Consider the following 22,053-nt stretch of genomic DNA (forward strand, 5'->3'; position numbering starts at 1 on the left):
GGAGGGAGGAAAGAGGACAGGGAGGACAAACTCTTCATTATGAGGACAGTACAAGTTTAACAAGATTGTTTAACAGGAAAAGGACTCAACATTTACCTGGCACATTTTTCCTGTGGTGTTTTCAGCCAGTCAGATGACTCATTTAGATGTAACATTATGTAAAGACACGATTAAAGATTAAACCCCATCTCACCTTAACCTACATTATGGAGAACAGGAATTGTCTATAGTATGTTAACATGGCTGGCCTCCTGCCATACCCTCCTCTTTTCTTACAGCAAGTGGAAGTGACCCACGACTCTGCTCATCACTCACTGTACTGATCAGCTTTACATTTATAAGTTCAGTGTCTTGCTTTTAAAGGTTTATTTTTAGTTCACCTCAGGAAAAGTTGCTCTATCTCACTTTGGTCTGTGAATGTAGTTTGAAAGTAGGATCGCAGCGCTAACACTCAGAGGTGATAGAGAGAATAGCAGAATGCAAAGGGGAGATGAATAAATAGAAACAAAATAGTTAATGGAGGGAGGTGGGTGTTCATCCATCCTTATCAGGGTCAAGGTAAATGGATGTCCTATTGTGTATCCCACAATCCATCACTGTGGCAGACAAAACACCTCAGCTCTTTTGGTTGGTTCAATACACACAGTCAGTGAATAAACAGCATATAGTGATGAATACAGCAGAGACAGAGAGATAAATATGTCTTTATAATGATAAATGTGGACAGCAGGCAGCTCTGGGAGACTGTTTGTCATTACAGAGTCACAGGTTTGATCCCACAGCAACTATTTGTCACAGTGTCCTTGAGGAAGATGCTGAACCCTTATTCTCCTGGTGATTCTAAACATGATATTTAATGTAGTATTTCCGTGTTAAATAGCAGGTTAAGATTCACAGTCTTTTCTCGTTGTTATCTTTGTTGCTCAGCACTCAGCTGTGTTGCTTCTGCAGCGGTTCTTCCAGAGATCAGCTGTCAGTCAGTCAACGTTTAAGTTTCTCTTCTTTTGGTGAAGTAAATATTACTTTATATGTAACATATTATAACATAATATTACTTAAATTCAGCAGCTAAGTATTACTATTAAGACTACAAGGTACATAACGTGTGTTTTTCTAAATCTAAACCATTAATTTCATACAACAAATGGTCTAAGACAGGAATACTCAACTTGTTTACCTCAGGGGCCACTTCTGCAAAATGAAAGGAGGCAGGAACCAGTCAGTAAACAAATATAATTAATATATAAAAAACTTCTGTCAGGGGTTCCTGGTGATCCTCCCCTGGCACTTTTTTTCTTGATAAACAAGCTGTTTTTGATGCTTTTTTATGCTCTCTGGAACCTTATGTCCATTCAAAGTAGGGCTACCAAAAATACCAATGTGAATCAACTCATTGTTAATGTTAATTAGGAAGTGGTCAGCGGGCCACCCAGCACCCTGTTGAGGGACAGATTTGGCCCACGGGTGATAAGTTGAGTATCACTGGTCTAAGAACAGTTGGAGGCTCACCCGGTCCTCACAACTTTTTATCTTTACATTTTAGGATTTAAGGGATTTCAATTATTCTGGATGATTAGACCTCCTCTCAGGTGTGTGTGTATGCAGACTGTTTGATCCTCTCACTCTCCTGTTAGCTTTGTTGCACCTGTTAGAGTGGAATAACATTCACCTTTTCAGTTAATCTGGTGACCTGAGGTAATGAGCTATAAAGCTTGGCTCACCTTCAACCCGAGTAGAGGTCCAATCAGACAAAAGAATTGGACACACCTGTGGGGGTGTGCAGGGAGTTAAACTTAGAGTTCAACATGGGAAATAATGTACAGTTTGTCAGAATTAACGTTTGCATGTGTGTGTTTGGACCAACAGGAGAAGGAGGTGACTATCACGATGCCCAACGGGGAAACATCAGTGGCAACGGTTCGAATCTGGAATGAAACAGTCTCCAATCTGACACTCATGGCTCTCGGCTCCAGTGCTCCAGAGATATTGCTGTCTGTTATAGAGGTACACACACACACACTCCACAGTGTCTTTGTCTGGATTCATTGATGCCACCACCACCCTCTCCCTGCTCTTCTCTCTTGCTCCTTTCATCTTCATTATGTTTCATTTCTTTATTCCAAAGCAGAATTCTTCTCATTAGTTTTTATCTGTATGACTTTAATATCTTGAGACTGGTTTAACATTTTCAAAGCAGAGCGATAATTTTGCATCACATTTTAAAACATAATGACTGCTCAGTTGGCAAAACAAACCATGTTGTTAAAGAGTGTTTGACAATTACCTCCCTGTCTTTTGTTTGTTTCGATGCTTGTCATCTTAATCGGTCTCCTCCCTCCCCTCCTACTACAACATCACACACACATACACACAATCTCTTCAGGTGTGCGGTCACGACTTCAAGGCTGGTGAGCTGGGACCAGGAACCATCGTCGGCAGCGCCGCCTTCAACATGTTTGTGATCATTGGGATCTGCGTGTGGACGATCCCCGAAGGCGAGACCCGCAAGATCAAACACCTCAGGGTGTTCTTCATCACCGCCTTCTGGAGCATCTTCGCCTACATCTGGCTCTACCTCATCCTTTCTGTCATGTCGCCGGGCGTGGTGGAGGTGAGTGTGGTTTGGAAGGAAAAAGGAAAGAGTGACAATGTTTGTCTGCACAGTCAGCATTAAGGCACAAAGGAAATCCATGGTACATATTTTTGCTTGGTTTCTATTCTGACTCTACTTGATAAATTATTGCAAGAACTGGGATACAGAAATTATTTAAAAGACCTATCCATAGTAATGATGTTGTCTTCATTGGACTCCATCCTCTCTCTCAGTTTATGCCACATTACACCAGAATTACACCACTTACGATTTTACCTGCAGCCAGTTTCAGGAGCTGTGTGCCCAAAGGGATGTGACATTTTACCTTTTGATGATGTTTAAGACTGTGTGTGTGTGTGTGTGTGTGTGTGTGTGTGTGTGTGTCCCAGGTGTGGGAGGCCCTGGTGACCCTGCTGTACTTCCCAGTCTGTGTCATCCTGGCTTGGATCGCCGATCGCCGCCTGCTCTTCTACAAGTACATGGGCAAGCGTTACCGTGCCGACAAGCGCCACGGCATCGTCGTGGAGACCGAGGGAGACTTGACGCCCAACAAGGGCGGCATGGAGATGATCATAGATGGCAAATTCCCATCACGAGGGGGTGCCGTGGTCCCCGCCGAGAACTGTGGAGGTGGAACTCAGGATGGCCCAGCGGGCACTGCAGCCAATAACATCGGCGCAGGGGCCAACCTGCCCAACTCCAACAGCGCAATGGTCAATGTGGAGAGCAGCAAGGAGCTGGATGAAAGCCGCAAAGAGGTGAGAGAGAGGGAGAGAAATTATAACATAACCAATAAACTTCAGCTCATCAGCAGTGATTGATATGACTACTCATCAACATAAATTCAGCATCAGATTGTTTACAGAGGGTGAAATGACAAAGAGAGAGAAGAAAGTTTTTAATTTACACATTAGCTGTAAAATACATTCAGAGATGCTGTTATCACTGCAGAATGTGCTCTGTAATAAGTCTGTAATCTCATTTCCCAGGTTTTGTGTTGGTGACAAAACGCAGTTAACACAGAAAACACAATTTCTGCTGTCAGAATTATGACATGATGTAAGAGCAAAATAATGGATCATTTTCCTGCAGAAGTTGCTGTCTCCAGCTGCGATGAATGGCTCCAGTTCAGATTTCCATTTACTAAAGTGATGCATGCTTTGTTCTGTATTTAGTGATACCAATTTGTATGTAAATGTTGTTCCTCTTTACTTGATAGATAAGTTTACACAAAAAGCACTTAACCGTCTCAAGCAGATGCAGAGGGAGAAAGGTTACATTAGCCACATTTAAACTTGTTAATAGCCGAACAGAGATCAGTTGTTTTACCGGTGAGGAGAAGAAAGAGAGGAAGTGAGACGAGCAGTCTGATAGTTAATGACAGAGAGAGGGAGAGAAGAGAATAACGTGTGGGTGGTTTGACGGACAAAGATGAAAATACGATAATGAGGGTCAGAGAGGTTGAGGAGGAATGAGACACACAGGGAGAAACATCCCCAGGATGAAAAGTGAGAAGGACAGAATGAAAGAGACGAAAGGAGATGAAAGACAACAAGGTCAGCAGCTCATGTCCTGTGTGGACGCTTCAGACAGGATTGTTTCTCAACCTGCTTACTCATTTGCATTTTTCTTCCACAAATTTTTTGGAAATTAAGTGAAAATATGCTTTATATTTGGATGAAAACTGACTTACAACCAAATAGAAGTTCTTTTTTGGCCCGAATGCTGTCATGCACAACTACACAGATATTATCCGCCCGCTCACTCAAAATGTTAAATCCAGTGTTGCCAGGTGAAGTCATCAAGTTTTTCAACCACAGAACATAAAAAAAAATCTGACTTTTGTTGCAGAAGTCAGACACATCTTCAGATCTTAGGATTTCACTCATGTTGGGTACCACTGATGCCAAAACAAGGGGAAAAAAAGACTTTCTTTGCACACAAGAAGGCACCACTGACTCTATTATCATGAATCAAGCAGCACGGCCAGATCACAGTCAGGTGCTGCCAAGTACGCCGGGGAAGTGCCAAACACACTTGTGGTAATTTTGTGGCCAGGCTCCCTTGGTGTACCTGTGACAGAAAGAAGGCATTATTATTGTGTGACAGTCGTGGCTTATTACATTCAGCTCTCCCCATCATGAAGCAACGACAGTTTGGGAACCCTGCATAAAATTTTCCACAGAGGAAACTTATTATTGTTGTCTGGGATGTAAGATGAAAATTAGTTTTAAACTTTATCACATCATGTTGCTCCTCACAGCGTCACATCTACCTGTATTGAAAATTAAAAATGTGGGGCTACAGGTAACCCTTTTGGCCAGTCTTGTTTAAAAAAAGATGATGCACAGCTGTTACCCCAATTAACTGGTGTTTAGGATGGATTCAGCAGGTAAAGACTGACAGGAACAGATGGCCCTGAGAGAATTATAAGTGGAGCAAGAAGTTTAAAGAAATTTCACAATTTTTTGTGAAGCTATGTGAACTGTTTTCAGTGCATTTGGTTTCCAACACGCCTGTTGATGTGCAGAGGAAACTGTGTAGAATAATTCATCAAGTCAACATGTTTGAAGCGCCTGTGGTTATTTGACAACAGTCTGATATTGGTTGAACAAAAGGTAAGCAGCCCATCTACCATGCTTAATTATGGTTTGACAGTGTACAACATCATGCACCAGGGAACACAAGTGTTGATATTGAAAAGAACCCTTTCCAACACATGCAAGTTATTATAGCGATAACTACCGTGAACAACCTAAATTCTGAACATGAACAAATGTTCAAATTGTTGCCCTTTTAGATGCTAAAACTTTTAGCTTTTAATTGATTGACCATCTGCAGTATCTGAACTTATATTTTCTGAGTCAGCCTTGAATTTTTTGGATGCAGCTAAACCTTGGCCTAAATCTTCTGATAGGTCAGCTTATCATTTTATTTTTCAAAATTTAAGAGATTTTTTTTTGTTGCTTTTATCCAGTTGGCTCTCTGCATCCTAACTTTTTGGAAACAGCATTTTTTTTATCAGCCCACACATCAAACCAAGCCATCACTCAACACATAAAAATAATTAGCGGTTATTAGCCAATAGGATTAGTCTTTTGAAAGTTTGAAAGCATTACAGAAAGTTTTTGTTGAGCTGGAAGCTGAAGCATAATTTCCTCCAGTCTTCCTCCCCTAGCTAAAGAGACAGAAAGTTCAACACTCAGTGTTTGTATGAACAGCCATGCATGCTGTCATTGTGTGTGGTTTCGATATTTTAATCATGAGCATGTCCTCTCGGCCCTCTTCCAGGTGATTCGTATCCTGAAGGAGCTGAAGCAGAAATATCCTGACAAGGAGCTGGACCAGCTGGTGGAGCTGGCCAACTACTACGCACTGCTGCACCAACAGAAGAGCAGAGCTTTCTATCGTATACAGGTAACACACACACACGCACACACACACTATTCATAAACAGTCCCTGAAGTGAACACACAAGGTTGTCTACAAAGTAGTTCAAGGACTCCTTCAGCTGAGTTTTTGCAGCTCATTTCAGACTCAGCTCATGATGAAAATACAAATAGTTTATGAGCATGAATGAAAGTTTCAACAACAACTGTAACTGTTTTTTTCCCCATATGCAATAATCACAAACAGTGTTGGAATGTAACTGAGTACATTTACTCAAGAGCTTAAGAAGAAGAAGAGTACATCAGTGAGTAGAGTCAACTGGGGAAATGAAACATTAGGGGAGAGGGGGATATCTGGGGTTGGCAAGTCTGACAAGGTGGGTTTTAAGGGCCTTTTTGAAAGCTGACAATGTGGGATATTTTTATGTGGTGTGGTATTGAATTCCACAGAGAGGGGGCATCAACTGAAAACACCCTGTCACCCCAGGTTAAGCTAAGGTAGAAATTCAAGGTACTTGTATTTTACTTGAGTCTTATCTTCCCATGCAGCTTTCTACTTTTGCTGTGTCTTTAATCCAGTAGGGAAAAGTACATTTACCCAAGTACAATGCTTTTAGTTACTTTTCATTTCAACCACTTTTTACTTAGGGCTATTGTAAGTAATAATGATAATAATAATAATGATACTACTACCACTACTACTACTACTACTACTACTACTACTACTACTAATGATAGTAATAATATGGAGCAAATTGAAACTGTAAAATTACAAGATAAAAACTGAGATATAATCTGAGATTAATGTGGTAAATTAACAAGACAAAACTCACAGATATACAAAACAATAATAATATTCTCTGAGATTATAAAGTCATAAATTTGTGGGGGATTTAAGTTACATATTTGCTAGAAAAAACTTGACTGGTGGAAGCTACTAGATCTTTGGTTAATAGACAAAATGACTAATTGATGCACAGATTTGTATATATTAGTACACAAGTTGAATAAATAAAATGCATGTCACAGTGGGGAAAATGGGCTGTTCGTTTGCCCGTGAATGAACAAATAACGTGAATTGATTTGCGACTCAATCATAGCAAAATTATGTTTTAATTGCGGAGTATTATATAAGATTCATGCTAAGATAACTGTAATGAAATTAAAATGTGTCTGTGTCATGCACAAACCAAAGCTGCTCTCTAACAAAAGATAACTCATCACAAGTTGCACCAATTGCATACACTTCCTGGCTCCTAAGTGGCCATGATCGTCTCTCCCCTGCCTCTCCTGCCTCATTTTGAAGTGTTTTGAAGGTGGTGTGAATGGATCAAAGCATATTCAAAACATTTACAATATTTACAGTACATATTTAATGTATGTTCCTTATTATGCATCTGCTAGCTTAATATTTGTTATCAACTGAATACAAAATCACATCATCTGTTGTGTGTTACTGAGACAGAGACAGGTCTGGAATAATGTTAATTTTCTCCTGATCTGTGAGTCGGAAAAATTCCACTTCAGTACCAGGATGTTTAGAGGAGTTGGAGCTTGTGAAAAATGGGTCCAATATTTACCTCAGTGACTTTGGGGCAAAAGAATCGCTCATCATCTGTGCTCACGTTCACTTCTCCCGCTGAATGAGGAGAGAAGTGGGTAAAGGGGAGTTTACACACCCAAATATAAACCTAATGAATACAGATAAATATCTTACATAAATAAACACATTGTTGGTCTAATGTAATACAAAGTACAGCTTATTATATCTTATTAGTGTACGGTAAAATAAAGTGTGACCGTGACGGGATGAGGTTGATCTAGCCTTGCAAAGTGAAGCAACTGTTCCTTGACAAATAAATTAATTAATTAGAAAATACATATATGAGTTTTTCTCTTGTAAATTTGTGACTTTAAACTCAGAGAATATCTGAATTATTTTCTGACAAATGTATGACTTTATAATCTCAGAGTTTTTTTTTATCAGAAGTAAAATTAGTAAGACCCTCTTTTACATTAATGCATTACATATAATAATCTAATGATAATATAAATAGTAGTACAACAGTTACAGGGGACATTTTTATATCTTTAATGCTTGAACTACGTGTTCCTGATTATACTTACATACTTATACTTGAGTAACAGCAGTGTGGAATTAGTACTTCTGCTTAATTAAAGGATCTAAACACTTCCTCCATCACTGGAAACACATTACATTGAGGAAATTCCTGCCTGTTTCTTGATGTCAGATGTGAAAGAAATTAGGTACTTTCTGTTTCTTAATGCCTCCCCCTGTCTGTCTCTGTCAAGGCAACTCGAATGATGATTGGAGCTGGAAACGTCCTGAAGAAGCACGCAGCCGACCACGCTCGCCGCACAGCTATAACCGACGAGGAAGCACCAGAGGAAGAGGACATGGGGATATGCAGCCGCATCTCATTCGAAAGCGCCCACAGTCAGTGCATGGAGAACTGTGGCACTCTCACACTGACTGTAGTCTGCCAAGGTAGTGAAAGAAATAAGTTAATATTGAGTTCATACAAATGAGTTAAAATAGGCTGAGACTGGTTTCTGTGCTTTAACATAAATGCTTACATTTGAATTAAATTTCTATCCAGCATTGATTTGTTCAGGTTTTATTCTCTGAGCTCATCAGATCATTTTCTGCAATCTGAACTTGAAGCCATAACTGATGTGTGGTTACTCATTTTAACACACACTGCACTTCTCCTTTAAAGGAGCAGTGTGTAGTTAGCACACTGACAGTTAGCAGTGAGGATTGCAAATGAAACCACCTGAAACGTCTCCCATATGCCAAGCATAGGCTCCCTGTTAGGATTCCTTCACTGTTCATTGTTCAGGAGATTTTTACCAAGAACCGAATCATCCACAGAAGTGTCTTCCTCTCCAAAACAAACAAACCAGGAGTGTCATTTACAGCAAAGTTGTGATCTATAAAAACAAACTTGACGGGAGAATGTGCACACCTCTACAGAAACTCTGACCCATGCACACAAACATTTTTGAGGCAGGGGAAATTGGGGAAGCAGATGGTGAGGTGATGAATTGAAGCCAGATTGTGGAAAGTAAATGTGAGAGGAATCATTCTGCCTATAATGATGCCTCTCGGACATTTAATTTCACTTCATATCACACAGTACTTACAGATCCACTTTATTTTTTATTTATTAATATTCAGTCCAGCAGTTTTATTTGTGCTAGTGAGCCTTAACCTTTCCATAAACACCTTACAGTCATAAAAATTATAAGCCAGTTCAAATGTCAAATCAAATTCTGCTCAGTATTCATCAGCGCTGTCTCACCACCATCATTCACTTGTGGTCAGCTGTGGAGCGCACTGCAGCTGTTGGATTGCACACATCAAATAGCATTAAATAATTGCAAAACAGAGCATCAGCAGTTTTCAATAATATCTTACAATACCGTAAATATGTATCACTTAGTATGCTTTTAGTTTTCATGTTGATGTGTGTGTAAAATTGCTGCAGCAAACATGACTGTGTGTGCACAGAGAGCACTGGAGACATCACATTAGCTGCCACACATTTTTCTTTGTCCAGCCACCTTGTATATCTTCATAATGCAGGCCAAGCAGCCATAGCAAACTTAAGTAAATAAATAAAGAAAGAAATTCTGTTCAACTAACAAATTTTAATTTTTGAATGGTATCCCAGGATCAGGGATACCACAGATTGTCACTGTCATCTTGGCAGGGTGCGAGGCAGTCAGTCTAAATGCTATAAACATATAAACACAGTGGTTTCACGTTAAAAAATCATGTTTTTCCACTGCTGCTTGTTGAGGAGAGGCCAACACGAAAAGGCATATGGCCCCATCTAGAGCCAGTGTTTGGTTTGTCTGTTCTGGGCTACTGTAGAAACATGATGGTGCAATATGGCAGACTTGGTGGATGAGGATCTGTTTCCTGTGTAGACATAAACGGGTCATTTTAAGGTAACAAAAACACAATGCATTTTATTTATAGGCACCTTTTAGAGCACTCAGGGACACCTTACAAGACACAGTAAAAAATGTATCCATAGATTATGAAATCAAACAATTTTGCACTATACAATGAGTTTATTAAAATGACTAGACAAAGAAAAACGTAATTATAAATACTTGGAATAAAATCATCATCGTAAAGTCATCATCAGTGCAGGTCACCATATGTGTGTCTCCATTAAATTAGACCGAATACGCCAGCTTGAAAAGGTGTGTTTTCAGACAGTATTTAAAAGTGGAAAGAGAGTTCAGAGAGAGGCAGAACGGCTTAAGGCTTTAGAACCCATGGTAGTTAAGCAGGCAGATGGTGAATTCAGTTAATTATACACTAAAGAAAACTTATTATATTATGTTCCACTTCTGCCAATATATCCTCTAAATCCTACACACGGGACTTTTAAATATGAGTAAAAGTACTGCAATTAAAAATCATAAGTACTACTTAAATCACTGTATTAATTGTAGGGTAGTTTTATCTATAACGTAAGAACACGTCACACATGTATCAGGTTTTGGATTTTCTAAGGTGATTTCCTAAGAAGTTTGAAAAAAATCTTAAACAGGAAAAATAACGAGAAGCTATCTGCCAGATGAATGTAGTGGAGTAAAAAGTGTACTTCCCTATGAACTGTGGAGTGGAGTGGAGTTTAAGTATAAAGTAGGAGAAAATGGAAAGCATAAGTAGCTTAAAAAATACTGTACTCTCCACCACTGAATTAAAGACTGCTTCACCGTTTCCACCACAGGGATGGACACTGCTATTTTATTTGTGTTTTAAAAGTAAAATCTTATTAGGTCTAATTTGTACAGCAGAGTTTATCTACAGTCCCTCACAAAGGAAACTTCCAGCGACAACATTATTATGATAATGAGAAGCACATTTACTTTAGATTTACCTTAGAGTTTTATCAGTATCAATAAAATCTTGTCATAACTGAGCTGTGAACATTACAGCTTGTTTGTGTTAAGTTTTTATACAGAGACGCATAATGTCCGATACATTTTAATGAAGGATGATGATGAATTGTTGTATATCCAGCATTATTCTGTGTTATTCCTGCTGTTTAGGCGGACTGGGAGAAAACACCTTCTATGTGGACTACAGGACAGAGGACGGTTCAGCCAACGCTGGGTCAGATTACGAGTACAGCGAAGGAACACTGGTGTTCAAACCTGGAGAGACTCACAAAGAGATTAAGGTGAGTGAAGAGGAGTGGGAGACAAGGAACAAGAGAGAGATGATATTTAGACACAGTGGGAATAGACAGACACATTTTAACACTGGGCACTAAAACCACCACAAACCACCTAAAAGACAAGACCTGATCCTGTACTGGTCATCAACACAGGAAATGTTTAGGACGGCTCATTTTCACTCAGATTGTTATACTCTGCTGGAGAGGAGTTCACAAAATGAATAATTAGCTGACAAATTTACTGCACTTGCACCCATCCCATAATAATCGGGGTGCTCTAATTTCAAACAATGCAAAGTAAATGTGGGGAACATTAGGCCAACAGAACAACTTGAACTCCATTATATCAGATTCCTTTAGGGAACAGTATAATAAAATACACAACATGGGCATATGGTATTACCCAAATGACACAAAGCTGAATGTATTTTAAAATTTGAGGCTTTTGAGAAAACATTCAGAGTTGAAGCCCCGGGAGATTTGCTGTGTTTCTCTGTTTTACATCATTTGAATATTATTCTCTTTGCACTGTCGGTCACATAAAACAAGACATTTAGAAAACTTTCAGCTTTTGGAAATTGTAATAGCTATTTTTCTGTTTCACTATTTTCTGACTGACTAGACCAAATAATTAATTGAGAAAATAATCATCACATTAGTGGAAACCTTATTGCATAAGACGATATTGCAGGAAATTAAATGAAAACAATGTCAGTGAATGCTTTACAGATAAGTTCAGCATCAATATTTGGGACTTGGCAGATTCGCTTATTAAACGAGTTAATTATGTTGTTAAGGATTGTAATTCAGCAGGCACCAAGTTTATCACACAGCAAATGTGCTGTTGCAAATTAGTTTCAATATTATATTAGTTAATATAGTTTTTTGTCTGGTCTGTATTCAGTTGTGACAGCAGAGCTTGTAAAAGAGGAGATTTACATAAATATTTGATCTTTTCAGATAATTATTGATTCGGACTACCTACTTTTTCTTTTGTTTTAAAGATTGATTATATAACATATCCATATTCTGTCTTTTGCTCTGTCTTTGTAAAACCTGTTCAGTGTGTGACTCAACCCCAACACACTTTTAAAGTCCTGCTTCTCCGCTGCCCTTCACAATGTCAGGTTTGGGTTTAATCTGACTGTAAGGGGAGCGCACTATTAATAAATAAGTCAAGTTTTTTGGAGATAAGATACAACTTTAATGATCCTTGTGGGGAAATTGAAGAAGCAGACTATCATATACATAATGAAACAAGATATCTGTCAGTTCATCCCGAAAGCTCTGAGCTCAAAGTTGTCTTTGCTGAAATACTGGAGATAAAGCTGATACATTTTTACCTCAGGCAGCCTCTCAAACACAGAAGCCAGCTTCACACACACTAAGTTACCAGCTAACCAAATGTGGTGCTGGAGGAGCTCTGGACTGAGACCAGTTCTTTATGGAGCTGCATAAACATGCTGCAAGCCTCTGAGTTAACCTGCAGTGAGGCTGTAAATTGTGGAAAGATATCCGAGGAGATCAGAGCGAGGAGGGAGAGGGGTTGAATAATGAGAGTCCCAGCAGGAGAGACAGAGAAAGGTGAGGAGAGACAGATGTAGAGGTTGAAGGAGAGGAGAAGAAAAATACTGCTGTTACTAAACAAACTACTACTAATCTCTGCTGCTACTTCGTTAGCTAGTACTTAACTGTGTGAACCAGAAAGCTCCCCGCAGGTATAAAACACAGAGGGCAGCTTTCCCCCTCTCCCTCCGCTTACAGTTTACCATGAGATTGATAATGTAATAGCTGCCATAAATCTTTCCATTTAAACACTGATTATCATGTTGTTTCTTTCTATTAATTCAAACAGGAAGCAGCTAAAGATAGGGTAGGCTGTTTCATTTTGGCATCAGCGGGCAAAAATCCCATAATAAACTTTGAGCATACTGTAATTTAAGAGGACTGAGAGAACACTAGACTTCTGCACCTCATCCTGGCTTTGTTTTCAGGCTTTAGAAAATCTAGCTTGTGATGAGAGAATTTAGCCAATCAGGTGCAAGCATCTGCACAATCCAAGCAGACGCACACGCGTGTCCCTTCAGGCAGTGAAAGCCCGGTTCAATGGCGGAGATTCCTTCAGAGAAAATTGCTACTCCAGCATTGGCAACAACTGCCTACACTGCAGAGCAACCCAAAAAAAGAAAGACGGACCTATCAAAAAGAGAATGTGACAATTAACGGCACAATATGTGTCAATATCAGCGTAGTGTTTCAGAAATGAGTGAAAATGTTGCTAATATATTAGCCTTGTGCTAATTGGAGCCAAAGGCCCGACAGCTGCAGCTTCAGGTTCACGTTTTAGAGCGCGTTCAGGCCGCATTTTCCTGACAGAACCTGACCTGAGTCTGAGACAATTATAACTGAGCCCGGCCTGAACCTGACACCCTTTCTGATTTTTATGTCTGAACCCGACCTGAGACCAAAGCAGTTTATTACCTGACAGTTATTGTTTTCATGGTTTCACTTGTCTGTTTACCGTAATCACACATGGACAGTGTGTAAATGACCATCAAAAGGCTGCTGTTACACACACAGCAGCACATCACAGCACACACAAAACCAACTGCTTTGTTATCACCTGCATTGACGACTAAATCAAAATGCCTCCATACCGCTGGTTTCTCTGCATGGTTTTCGACAGTTTTAAACTTTCTTTACAGCAAGTTTTGTCTAGCATCCTCCATTTTTATTAGTACGGTCTAAATATTTATCCCCTCCTGCCTGAAATATAACTATTGGCCTGTGTTGCATTAAGGCATTGTCATGTAAATAAAAAATTCCAGCACTTGAATAGGCCATAGCACAACACAGCAGCATGTCAAGTGGGCTGAACCTGACCCGAACCCTAGCAAAATTTGGGATTTATTATCCAAACCTGGCCCGTCGGGCTCGGGTTGGGTATCCACACTCTACTCTTCCTGCTGCTACAGACCACCTCACCAGGAGGAGAACAGCAGCAGCTCTGGAAACAGACCAGCAGTCTGTGTCCGCAGCAACACACATCCAGCCAGCGCAAACCCCTGCTCCAGGGGAAAGGAGAGCCCTGAGTCCATGCCAGATCAGTTAACATTCTCGGGCTACTGTTGCACAGGTTAGACCTGGCGCTGCTGCTGGCCACCAGCTCGCAGTGATACTCTGCACTATGGGGTTTGCGCTGGCTGAATTTGAGTGGCTACAGCCACTAACTCAAGGTCCATTTGCTGAGCAGCTGCCCACTGTCCTCCCTGCAAAAGCAGTCCACAGCAGCAGGGAGCGAGGTGGAGAGACAGTGGGGTGGCGAGCAGCTAATTATTGTTTTATTTGTGGGCTGATAAACAGAGAGATCGGGGCAAAGAGGGTCTGAGTGAATACACTATGTGCAACTCTACAATGAAATAAGATCAAATAAATTAATGTATGGGAGACACTGGGTTACTGTATGAAGCGCTTGTGTATGCCCGTGATCATCTGGTGGGAGGAGGGTGTATTTGTTTGTCTTTGTCTTTTTTAGATTCCTGAATGAATAAAACTTTTTGACACGAGAGGAATTTACTTTGCAAAATTTGCAGAATTGAGCATAAACAAAGTATCAAAAACACATCAACTACAACATGAAACAGAAAAATAAGAATCACAAAAACATCATAAAACAATAAAGAAAAAAAAAACATCATCATTGAGATATAGATGAAGGACTTGGTCAGAATTGTTAAGCAGCTGAACGCTATGTGATGTCTCTGTGAGTCTGCATCCTGGGCACGCTATGCCTCCTCCCTGAAGGTAATAGTGCACATTCAGACCATGCAGGGCGCAGGGGATCCGCTATGATCTTGTGAGCTGGATTCATTGAGTACCTGTCTACTCTAGATTAAATGTAATATTCTTCAAAGAATGATCAATAAAGGAATCTTACTAAAATTTAGGAGAAGTACCATCAAAAACCCTTTGGTGCTTCAAATGATTAGCACTATTGACTGCAACGTATCATTTTGAGTCTAATCTGAAAAGAGGGTACAAAGATGTTCCCATTCTCCTTTTTTCTGCAATCTGACATGAAGTAACCTACAATATTACTTTTTTTTTTAAAGTGCACTATGCTGTGTGAATGAAAAGCATATAGGATGATTGCACGAGGTAAAGACTCAGTATGCTGGGTAATCTCTCCTCAGATTGAAAGTTTGATGAAAGATCAAAAGTAGAGTCAGAGCTGCTGAGTGAGACGAGAGTGATGCAAGAGCTGAATCACATAAAAGAAGCAGAGGGAGGGCTGGATGTAAAAAAAACCCCACACAGTATAAATAGGCTCATCTACCATGAGTGAATGGATAGAGAAACACTTAGTGAGTACATTACAAAGGTCAGTGTCATCCATTTCAGCAGCGTACCAGTGGATTTCATCGATCACGATGCCAGAAATGAGCAGCGGGGAAGCCAATTTATCCTGAAAGTCTCACTCAGTTCCACTGTGTGATTCTCCACTGATTAAACCAAACCAGATCAGGGTGACAGAACCAATCAAGCTCCACAATGTCAGCACTCTTTGTTGTAACCAAGAATAATAATATTATAGTACAGATAAAAAAGGAGACAGCCATTCATTGTTATGTTAATGAATCTAATTTGCAACACAATGATGAAATGAAAGTGCTACAAGATTATAACAGTGCTGCCAGTTATTCAAGTCTAAAAATACTGTGTATATCTGTGTGAGTGTATTTCAGTGTACAGTATTTCTTAGCTCACTGGTCTCCTGGAAATTTAAATGACTCAGAGTGGCTGTGATCAGATAAAATGAAATCACGTTTATTTGTCACACAGGACAAGGCGTAGTGAAATTCTTTTGTACCTAGTTCCAGAAAGCAAGCACACACATACACACACACAAACATTTCATGTGGTGCATTCGCATGGGATAAGCAAAGTTTGTACTTTACTCCAATTTCCTGACATTATCCCCTGGATATGATGCGCACAGTCGTTTGTAACTCAGCAAAACCTAACATAGAAACACTACACAGCACCACTGGCAGGGATGTACAGTGATAACCTCCTTTTCTCTTCTAAATGTGGCGTAAACAAACTACACCAACCATGCCACACTGTCACATCATCCATTTCATCATCTTTTAAGATTTCACTCCCCTGATTGATTTGAGCTCACTTTTCTGCAAATGGATCTCAACATTGTGAAGTGAGCCTCCTGCACCCAAAAAACTGTCAAGACTTTAATTTATAGTTGCCAACACAGCCTCTGTAATTCGTGACTAGGAAAGAAGCAGAAACGAGGCACAGAGAAAACAGAAAAACTAAATGTAAACTGATATTGCTACGTGACCCCTGTGTTTGGTGAATTATTTGTGGAGGAATTTTTACTTGACAAATTACAAACATGGCAGATTTGCATGGGGATTAAGATCATAGACAGCCCTTTTAATTATCACACGTTACCAGAGGTCCCCAGGTAGAAAGAAAATAATAGAATAGAAGAGAATATAATACTATTGTGGCCGAGATTTTTTCGGATGAACTGCTCATCCAAATCCTTTTGTAGACTGTAAAAATACAAGCACATTAACAGACAACACTAACACAAAAGTCCCAACAGAAGTGAGCATCAGTGGATGTTGACAATGAAACGCTCCAGCTGTTATTTCCTGCAGATTGTTATTACCCACACTTGTGGAAGAGGAAAGCTCCACACTGACTCTGACCTGCATTCAGCATCTTTGTCTACAGAGGCAGCCTCTGTCAGCAGGGGTTGGTTGCAGGTTTATTAAAACACCTTTCATCCTCACTGTAGTGACATGATTGTTGAAACATTTTCCAGGAATTTAAATTCTGTTGCAAAAAGGAATCACATTTTCCCCTTCTTCATTTCTTCATGTTGCATTGTGGCCCACTCCATCGAGAACATGTTGACATGTGAACACATGGCAGCACGTGGTCTGGCTCATTGGATTATAATGCCAACCTAAAGTGATCTGGGAGTGCTAACAGTCTCCTGTAGATGAGAGAAGTAACTGAAGCCTCTGTTTATGTGTCTGCTGAGGGAAATGCTCTCAGCCCCGCCTCCTCTCAATATTCAATACAAGCAGTTAGACCAGGATTGATGTCAGTTCACTTCAAATTCATAAAATTAAACTGCAGTTCACATAATAATCACTGAAGTCTGGATCTTTTGTTCTGGTAGGTTCTTATAGAGAAAACATTTAGTATCAACTAAAAAAAAACCACCTCCAAAGCTCCGTTTCTTGACTAAAGGGATCTTGCATAACAAACTGTGTATATATATAATACATGTCATAACACACATTAAATTGTAAGTATCGATATTAGTTGCACATGCTACAGTTGCTGCTTTGTAGAAGTTACTTTACCTTCAATAAAACCCATGTAGTCATGCTGCAGATGTTTAAGGCTGTGCTCATTTTAACTCCTTTATATAGTGTTTGGTAGTTTAATCTACAGCAATGCATCATATTTGATAAAATCATCAAATGTATGTTGTGTTGTTGTACATGTATCTCCAAAAAGTCAATTTGTTATGGTGTCAGAAAAAGTGTCTGATGATCTTTAAGAAACATTTAAGAAATTTGACAGCAGGTATCAAAGTAGAGTTTTCAACTTCTGAACATTCACGTCTGAAGATAACAACCTTGTTTCTCTGTGTGTCCAGGTCGGTATCATCGACGACGACATTTTCGAAGAGGACGAGCATTTCTTTGTGCGCCTGCTGAATCTGCGTGTTGGCGACGCAGAAGGGATGTTTGAGAGCGACGAAGTGGGTGCCGCCCCGAAAGCTCGCTTGGTTGAGCCCCTGGTTGCTACAGTGACCATCCTGGATGATGACCACGCTGGCATCTTCACGTTCAGCGAGCGCATGGTGCGGGTGAGCGAGAGCGTGGGCACCATGGAAGTGACAGTGGTGCGCAACTCAGGTGCCCGCGGCACCGTCATCCTGCCGTACCACACCGAGTCAGGCACCGCCAAGGCCGGGCAAGACTTTGAGGACGCCCGAGGAGAGCTGGAGTTCACCAACGATCAGACCACGTGAGTCAAATCAACCCTTTATTTATTTATTTATTTATCCAAAAAAGTTTTTACGTTTTACATTTTCATACATTCATGTCTTGGAGAATCTCTGCACAACCTCTGTACTCTGCTGCTCGTCACAAAGCAGCTGTGTTGTAAGTTCAGTGCCTTGCTCAGTGGTATGTCACTTCCTCTGCCCTGTTCTCCATGTATAAGCTTGTGAGGAGGGATTACAGTGTTTGAGAGCTGCTGATTTATGTGCTGAACATTGCCTCATCCTTAAAAAAACCCCAGTAACAGCACTAAGACAGACAGAAGGAGCAGAGGGAAATTTTTGTTACCTTCTTTGCCCTCTTCATCTTTTTCCTCATCACCCTTGACTCCTCTTCCATCCTCCTCATCTCGTCTCCCCTTTCCCTTTATTTATTCTCACCTTTTCTCTCCTCTTCACCTCTCCCAGCTCCGTCTTCCTTTTCATGCTCTCCTTCTTCATCCGTGTGCTTGCAAGACAGCAGTCCTATCCATTATTTATTAAGGCTGACTTGAAGGGGAGCCCAGCATGTTTGTGTTGAATCCTCTCCAAGTTTCTTGTGAAGAGTGAAAGTTTGTGTTTTGAAATGTTCAGGTTTCTAATTGCTGGGTGATCACTGTGTGAATGTAATACATTTAATTAGCTGCATAAAAGACTGACATTTTCATGACAGTGACTCATTTACATGCACAAAGTATTCCGGTTTTTGTCCTTATTACGAAAAACACAATATTCCTACTAAGTTGTTTACATAGCTAATGACAATAAGTTTTCCATTAATGTTTCTGTTTACATGCAGCTGTGCATATTCCAATTACCATGCCCTAACATTGTCTGTCACGTCAAAATATTGAAAGGTGGATGTCTGGAGCTGCCTGTGCCATTTTGCTTCCTTGCATTAGAATAGAATTTTTTCAGAGTTTTCCACCAGTGGCGGGTTTGTTGAACCTGAACAGTCTCTTTTTCATCCTGTCAACCACCTTCTTGAAATAGTTGCCATTGCAATATTTGCACATATCCAAAAACCTGTTGGTATTCAAGTCTGTTTAAAAGTAGGTGTGTTTCTTCTTCCGAACAGAAATGTGGGTTTTTCTTTTTGGCATGCATCTCTATCCCAGCCTTGTATACTTGGTTAGTTGGTTTGTATACAATACATCAATGACAATGCAGAGAGCTGACTGTAAACACACACACACAAACACACACACACACACACACACACACACACACACACACACACAGACTTATAAGGCATCTGTTTAATGGCTTTGACACAGGTGCGTTTCTTTGTTTCAGAGGCCTGGTTTTATGTTTGCACAGCACGTGTCAAAATTGACTGATGCTTGTGTGATTCCAGCAACTCTAAGCTGATGTAGACTGGCAGGTTCATTGACTGACAGAGACCTGGATTAGGTGAGACAGGGCTGGTGATGAATACTGGCTGAGTGGATGGATCTAAAGTGTGTTTTTGTGACCATGAAGAACTCTATATAATATTTCTCCCAGTTTCAGCACCACCTCAGCTCTGCTCTAATGGGGGAATTTATACCAGATTGTTCATCCGGTGGTTAATGATGGCCCTGTCAGCATGTCTGAATATTTGTCAAAGCATCCGACCAAATACCTGAACATTTCTGCTGTTGGACAGACAGTGTTGTCATCTTTTTCACCTCATTTACAGCCACAGGCTTCGTCTGTCTGCCTTCTCTGCCACTTGTGGCCTTGCTGCTTGATTACTGATGAGGCACTAACAAGCCTCCAGATCCAACTTTCACTGGAAAAATCGCTGTGACTGCAGTTCCACTTCATGCTTCTGCAGCTAGCCCAGAGTACTTTTACCTCCCTCCTTTTGACCACAGCATGTCATGTAGAATGATAGTAGGGACCTCTGCTGGGAACTGTTAGACCACATCTGTCTCAGACCTCCAGTCCACTTCTGGAACCAGAAGCTTCACTTGTGTTTTGCTTTTTGTTTTCTTGCTGTACGTATCCATCTTGCTTTGCTTAGACACTGAATTTGTCTTGACCAGGATGCCGGGCTTTCCTTTTCTCCAACCCATTTTCTATCCTGTAGTACCTCCGAGAGCTTTGCAAACACCTACTCTGTAGTCATGCCTGGTTGTGACCATAGCCTGTAAATAATGGATGAATTTTCTGTGACATCACCTATTTGTTTGTGGACTCCCATTTTGAAGCCTTGAATTCAGCACTTTGGCCATAACCGTCTTGGACTTTTGGAGCTAAAAGTGACCATACTGACTGGCTTCTGGATCCAGCCTCATGTAGCCATTCAAAGAACTGCAGTTTTCGGCACCTCTGCTTTGGCTTCATCATTCAGTCCTGTAACGCGCCTATCTTGCAGAGAGAATATCTATTTCACTCAGCCTGGGGGCCACGAGCCTAGGGCTGAATCACAGCCATGCTGATACTTAGTACAGCAGCACTCTCTCTTGTGCAATATTGCTTAATTGTGCTGCAACCTTACCTCAACCTGAGTGTTTGCAGTACCTCAATAAATTAGGGCTGATCGTCAGTTGCTTATCTGAACTGAACATCTTTACATATTTAATGGAATCAGCAGGTATTGTTGGGCTAAGTGTTGTCGGTAAATAACCAGCCTGTTAGTATCCAACAATTTGATCTGCAGGCTCAGATTGAGATTGGACATAACAGTCTGATGCTGCTGTGCTGTGGTAATTTGTCACCCGCATCATTTAGTGATTTACCACACTGACATTGAATATTCACATATCTGATTTGCCTCAGATCTCAGTGTAAAGTCTTGGTAACCTCCTATACAACACCTAATTAACATTTTCCTGATTCTTTCCTGATGTGACGGCGCCATTCTTTCCCTCAAACGCAGCCTTGCCGATATGTGCATAATGACGCGATGCCGGTCTGGTCCAGTGGCTCTGAAACATTTAATTAAATAGAATTAATTTTCATGTCAGAACTTTGAAGAGACCTGTGACGTGTCAGCACAGTTAGCTTTCAGCAGTGTCCTCATGGCTGTGACTCTCCTGCCATGCTGTTTTATTATCTTTCTGTCTGCTCATCCTCATCTAATGATCTCCCTCCTTCATTTCTGTCATTGTCACGCCACATTGCTCTCCAGTCAGGGCAACTGGCCACGGGCTGCATCTGTCTGTCTCTCCACCTTTCCTTTTTCACTTACTGTCCATCAGTTTCCCCTCGCTCTGGTGGGTCTCCTCTCCCTCTGTTTCCATCTTCCCTTGCTCCTTCTCCTATGTACACACCTTTCCTTTCTAGATATTTCTTCATACATTCCTCTTTTGTTTTTTCTATCAGTAGCTTACCTCTTCAGTCTGTTTTGTCTACTCCCACCTCTCTCCTCTCCTGTATGCTTCATTTTCTCCCTCCCCTCTTAAATCTCTTCCTCCTCCCTTTTTCCTTCCCTCCATCTCTCCTTTCCTTTTCCTCCATCTGTCTTTATCTTTCTCCCTCTATCTATTGCTCCCTCTCGGTCTATTGTCAGTGTAGATTTTCCTCTGTCCTCGGTGAGCTGGTTTTCATTTCAGTCCGGTGGTCCTCAGAGACACTAACAGGTCTTGTCATCATCGCTTCACCTTCACTTTCTCTCCTCCAATATGTAGCTGTCGTTCCTCATCTCACTTTTTTTTTTAATACTTTCACTCCTTTTTTATGAATAGCCAGCTAAACACTTTGCATACATATGGGTGCAGAAAAATAAGAGTCTTTCGTTCTCGGGGCCAGATGCATAAAACTGTGGATAGA

The 22,053-nt window shown here is 40.6% G+C and overlaps 1 protein-coding gene across 3 annotated transcripts in view; it reads left to right on the forward strand.

Annotated features, from left to right (window-relative positions):
- Nucleotides 1–22,053, forward strand: part of slc8a2b (solute carrier family 8 member 2b) — a 233,013-nt gene that overhangs the window by 184,739 nt on the left and 26,221 nt on the right. For all 3 annotated transcript variants that reach the window (XM_049576373.1, XM_049576375.1, XM_049576374.1), the window contains exons 5-11: nucleotides 1,867–2,004; nucleotides 2,384–2,611; nucleotides 2,983–3,351; nucleotides 5,885–6,010; nucleotides 8,296–8,491; nucleotides 11,080–11,210; nucleotides 17,908–18,281. In XM_049576373.1, the coding sequence (XP_049432330.1) occupies nucleotides 1,867–2,004; nucleotides 2,384–2,611; nucleotides 2,983–3,351; nucleotides 5,885–6,010; nucleotides 8,296–8,491; nucleotides 11,080–11,210; nucleotides 17,908–18,281 (1,562 nt within the window). The remainder of the gene's footprint in view (nucleotides 1–1,866; nucleotides 2,005–2,383; nucleotides 2,612–2,982; nucleotides 3,352–5,884; nucleotides 6,011–8,295; nucleotides 8,492–11,079; nucleotides 11,211–17,907; nucleotides 18,282–22,053) is intronic.

The sequence above is a fragment of the Epinephelus fuscoguttatus genome, linkage group LG5 (assembly GCF_011397635.1).
Source record: "Epinephelus fuscoguttatus linkage group LG5, E.fuscoguttatus.final_Chr_v1".
NCBI classification, from domain to species: domain Eukaryota; kingdom Metazoa; phylum Chordata; class Actinopteri; order Perciformes; family Serranidae; genus Epinephelus; species Epinephelus fuscoguttatus.